Genomic DNA, 5,151 nt, shown 5'->3' on the forward strand with positions numbered 1-5,151 from the left:
GCCCTGGGGGCACCTCCCAACACAGCCACACAAGAGGACACGCAGCGCTCGTGGGAACCTTCATTCTCTGACGCACGCCTACAGGACAAATACCTGCTGTCCTGCTGTGGGGGGACCTCACCCGGGCTGGGGCTACGTTGGAGTGCCCACAAGTCCTGCGGGGCCCTGTCCCAGCGTCTGCCCGATCACAGCGGTCTCCAGGGGCTTGAAACCCACGTTGTCCAGGGGGACTCCGAAGGCCAGCAGCTTTGCCTCATAGGTGCGCAGCAAGTCATTGTGGGCCTGCAGGGACACAGCGGTGTTGTAGGGGGGTAGCCGGGGTGACCCTTGCTCAGGCCACCCAGCCCCATGGAGGACACGCCTTTTCCAGGTGCTGACTGTGCCAGGCCCAGGCCCAGCCCCACACCCACACGCATTTATGTAAGTTTAAAGATTTAGATTTAACTAGCTCTACTCAGGGCTTCCTGAGTCGGCAACAGCCACTTGTTAAACAGAAGGGCGCTTCAAGGAGCTGCACGAGATGGAGGCTCAACGGGCGTGGAGGGGCGGGGTGCGGCCACCCTCCAGCATCGGTGCCTCCCTGAGGGAGGCGGGGGTCTTTAGCAGGTCACCTCCCTAGTGCTGACCAGAAAGCCCCAGGCTGATGGGTCGGAATCTCCACTCCTGGAGAGGCTGAGGTGGCGGTCAGTTCAGGCGGAAGCCCTGGTCGGGCTCAAACAAGTGACCACTGGGGCGTCCCGGTGCTTTCTAACAGCCCCACTTTGATCAGGCTGTCAGCCTGAGAGACGTGGTCTCAGCTGCCACCACCTGTGGCCTCTCAGCCTGTGCTGACCCTCTTCTGTCATTCCCCCCTCTTCTTCTTAATGTCCCAGTCTTAAGGAGAGCATTTGCTCGACAGTTAGCAGTGCAAACAGGCATGTAAAGCTTTTCAGAGCACCTGACTCTCCAGGAGATGATTAAGCAGAACAAACCCCAGTGATTGGCCTCCATAAGACCAAACTCACCCAAGAAAGGCCCCATGGAAGGAGCCACTCTTTTAAGCCAAGAGGATTGAAGTCACTGAGTCTCCACCCCCGGAAGTGCGGTTCCAGGTAAGTGGGTGGTGATGGCCATGCACAGACACCTCCCAGCTCAGCTGGAAGATAACCAGGAGCTTCCCTACTGAGAGAACAAGTGTGGCCCAAGTCTAAGAACTTCATCAGGTGCTACCCAACCACTTCATGTGCGGGACCTCCAGTAACGTCCGAATCACGGCTGGGGAGGCTGAAGAGGGGGTGCACTCAGAGTTCCTGGTTCCCGCAGGCATTTCTCACTCAGGCTCACCATCCCTGCCTTCCTGGGAACCACACTCCCCGCCGTGTCTGTCAGCATCTATTCCCTTTCCCCTTCCCAGAAAAGCCAAGGTCTGGGCAATCGTGCTGGCAGGACCGATGCAGGCAGGATCTCTGTCCCCTCTACTTTTTCTCAAAGAGCACATTTCACAAGGTGGTGGTAAGGGTGTGAAGAGCGGAGCACGTTACATGCTGAGAGCCTAGCCTGACTCAGGACAAAAGCTCAAAGGGATACCTTGTCCTCAGCATCGTCACGACAAGATGCTGGGAGCTGAGACAGAAGGGCGAGCAAGGATCAGGCTCCGGAAGATCTCGGGGATGGGCCCCAGCCCTCCTCCTTCTCTGGGGCTCAGCCCTCCCGACAATCAGATGTGGGTTACGGAAGTTCTCCTGAGAGCCTCACGCACCCAGTGCATGGCCCTAATTTTCTGCGAGTACGCATCAGGGTTGCCAGAGCACCCGGGGAGGGCCCGATGGGCAGGGAAGGCCAGGGGATTTGGTCACCACGGAGCCCAGTGCCCATGATGGCAGTGCCTTCACCCGGGGCTCCAAGACCCAGGGCTCGTGTCTGAGTCACACTTGTGGGGTATCTGCTCTCTGCAGGCAGCACTTCATCTGTGTCCCCACAGGCCAAACCCTGACAGAACTGTGGGCTCAGCCAGGAGCTGGGGACGCTCGGTGCAGGACACAGATGGTTACCAGGGTCAGCACTGTGCAGGAAGTCTCCATGAATGGTCGAGAAAGGCCGGAGCCCTAACTGCCCCTGCTTGGAGGACATGGACATTAACCTGGGGGAGCAAAGAGAACCCTCTGACAACCGCCCCAGAGGCCAGGCTAGCACCATGGTGCCAGAGCGAGGGTCGCACGGGACACCAGGCAGGCCGTGCACCGGGAGGCGCCAGCAGAGGCTCGGCCACACACAGGCCCAGTGACCCCGGGCGGGCACAGATGGCCTCAGACTGGGTCAGCACCCTGATCTCGGGGGTCAGCGTCAAGATCGGGGGCTCCTGGGTGAGGGGGCGGTGGGGGGCCCTCCGCACCTTGCAGACCCGGGCCAGCTCGTACTGCAGGTCCTTGATGGCGCTGTTCTTCGATTCCAGAACGTCCTGGGGAGAGGAAGGCATCAGGGAACCATGGCCTGGCCCCACCGCAGGGACATCCACACAGGGAAGGACTGCCATGGGAAGGCCTCAGAGTGAGACCCCAGTGTGTGTCCGCCCCCTAGACCCTGAGGGGACCTAACCTCAGGCCTAGCAGCCTCGGGTCACCCAGCTGGCCAGGACCCCAGAGCCAGGCCATGCCACCCTGGCAACACCAGAGACCCCCGCCCCCGTCACCTGCTCTTTCTGTGACACATCCCAGGTCAGGGAGCAGAGGGTCGAGGCCCAGCTCTGGGCGGGGTCCCTGCCAGGTGCGGTCAGGCCCTCTGGCCCTTGGGCACCGAGGCCTTGTCTGTCCTTTCCCAGCAATGCCCAGTGCCCAGGACAGCCCGCCCCAGGGGAGCACCACAGACAACTGCGGACACTCGAGGGAATAGACGCTCAGCCTGTGCTCAGGCGTGCGTCCCAGGGAAACCTTTCCACCACCCGCCGCACAGGCCACCGCAGGCCTGCCTCTCGCCCGCCATGGTGAGGGGCCATGGTCTCTTCCAGCACAGCTTAGGGTCCAGGCGGATGGAGGCTGTGGCCTCGGCTAAGAGACCAAGCTGGAGTGGGCAGTGGACTCGGGCTAGAAGGGTTAAAAGGCCAAGGAGGGGCTGGGGAGACCTTGAAGACACTGGAGCTGGGAGTCCACAGCGCACACAGACCTGGGCTCTCTGGCCAGGAAGCTGCGACCGCCCCTCCCCGAGGCTGACTGAGGGTCTGCCCTGGAGGGACGAAGCCCTGAGCACAGCCCTCGAGGCCTACCTCCAGCTTGCGGGACACGAGGGTCAGGGCCGCGGGGTCCAGGTTGGAGGCCGCTAGCACCTCATTGAACTGCACCTCCTTCTTCTCCACGGCGGCAACCAGCGCCTGCACCTTGCGCTCCAGGACGAGGTTCCTGAAACCCGCCTTCTGCTGCACCTCCAGGATGGCCGAGGTGAACTTATGGTACAGGTCGTCCCGCTCCTGCTGCACCTGCGGGGCACGGGTACCTCGCTGGCAAGACGCCCCTCCCACTCTGCCCAGGGCCACACCCCCACCTTCCCCAGCGTCCAGCCACAGGCAGGCTGGTCTGTGCCCAAGCCCCACTCTCTGCAACCAAATTAAAGGAGTGCAGTCTCCACACCATGGGAGGCAGGAGAAAACACCTCTGGGAGGTGTGGCAGGAAGCCATGGGGACCCCCAGGATGAGCTGCAGAGCGACCCTCCCACCAAGAAGCCAGAGCCAGCCCTGCCCTGGGTCTGGATGGCAGGCTCAGGACTGCACCCCACCCCCAATCATCCCCACAGGAGATCAGGGCCTCAGACTCAGCAATGCTGGGGTGAGGGGCCTTGAGGAGGTACACTCCATCTGCCCCAGATCCTACAGCCAGCTGCCTGCCCACCAAGGACAACGTGCTTCCGCGTCTTCTTTTAACTGTGCACCATTTAGAAGTCAAGACTTAGCAGGGGTGTAACAGGAAAAAGTGAACCTCCTAAACCCCACTTCACAGAGGCCACCATCTGAGCACTGGCTGGGACTCCTTCCAGAATGTTCTCCACGCCCGTAAAAAACACAGCACTGCGAGGCATGACGAGCACTGCGCTGCAAACCTGCGGCCCCGTCCTTCTGACCATACTGCCACACCTCACATCTGCTTCCGTCCACTCCCTGGCCCTCTGCTCTTTAAAACCTGATGACCCTGGTTTTCCAGGACACTGCCTCTCTCACATACTGCGTAGACATGCAAATGGAGGACAAGGGGCAGAGAATGCAGACCTACAATGGCCTGAGCCTGCCTGAGCTGCCTCCTCCTGATTCATGCCCACTTTGACCAGCGGGAGCAGCATCTCCCTGGTGCCTGCAGGACCCTCGGAGGCCCCTTGGGGGTGACTCCAGATCCAGCTGCTTGTGGGATGTTCCCGAGGAACTGGGTCCTTTCCACCGTCACAGTCTGCAAGAGTGTTTCAGTGGGAAAGGTGCTAACAGCTGACACACGAGGTGCTTGCCCGCGGCCAGGCCCCGGGAACCAAGCACGCTGGGGGGCTATCTGCAGAGAAGCACGTTCAGTGAGACACACACACCCAGTCCCATCAGTGAGGACCTGGGGCTGGGGATGGCCCCCTGGGAAACCATGGATGAGGCCACAACCCTGAACAGCCCTCAGGCAGACCGTCCACATTCTCAACACCAGCCGTCTGACCCAGCAATTCCCCTGCTAGGAATCACCATTCCAAAAAAGGGTCACACACCACACTAACAGGGTGCCTATAGCAGCAAGGACTGACAAGGGATTTTCACCAGGGGACACAGGCTGCTCTGGAGAGAAACGCGGGCTGGGAGGAATAGGCAGGCCCCCACTTCTGGGAAGCAAGGTCCTACACCAGCACACTCTAGAGTTTGGAAGAACTCAGGGTGCTCTCGCCACGTGTGAGGACCAGCATGCAGCCCCAAGGCCTTGCATTTTCACCCACAGGCTTCCTACGACACACGTAAAGGGTTAGGACTCAGAGACACACACAGGGATGAAAGATGGGCCAGACCACCGCTGCTTCAGAGGCCAGCCCAAGGTGAGAGCAGTGGGGAACTGCTAAGACATCAAGCTCGTCCACTGAGAGCCCCGCAGAACAGGGAGGGGCCAGAGCCAGCGACCTAGTCCCCCAGACGTGCCAGGAGCCCCCAGACATGCCGGGAGTCC

At 60.9% G+C, this 5,151-nt stretch overlaps 1 protein-coding gene across 3 annotated transcripts in view; it reads right to left on the bottom strand.

The window, feature by feature from the left end:
- GAS8 (growth arrest-specific 8) overlaps positions 1-5,151 on the bottom strand; it is a 33,169-nt gene that overhangs the window by 16,810 nt on the left and 11,208 nt on the right. For 2 of the 3 annotated variants that reach the window (XM_010843916.1, XM_010843915.1), the window contains exons 9-11: positions 3,239-3,448; positions 2,372-2,437; positions 94-282 (exon numbers count right to left, since the gene is read on the bottom strand). In XM_010843916.1, coding sequence (XP_010842218.1) covers positions 133-282; positions 2,372-2,437; positions 3,239-3,448 — 426 coding nt within the window. In that variant the 3' untranslated portion in view covers positions 94-132. Of the gene's footprint in view, positions 1-6; positions 283-2,371; positions 2,438-3,238; positions 3,449-5,151 lie in introns of those variants that run through there. The other variant, XM_010843917.1, reaches the window with a different exon arrangement.

Source organism: Bison bison, unplaced genomic scaffold (assembly GCF_000754665.1).
Source record: "Bison bison bison isolate TAMUID 2011002044 unplaced genomic scaffold, Bison_UMD1.0 scf7180017864192, whole genome shotgun sequence".
Lineage (NCBI taxonomy): Eukaryota > Metazoa > Chordata > Mammalia > Artiodactyla > Bovidae > Bison > Bison bison.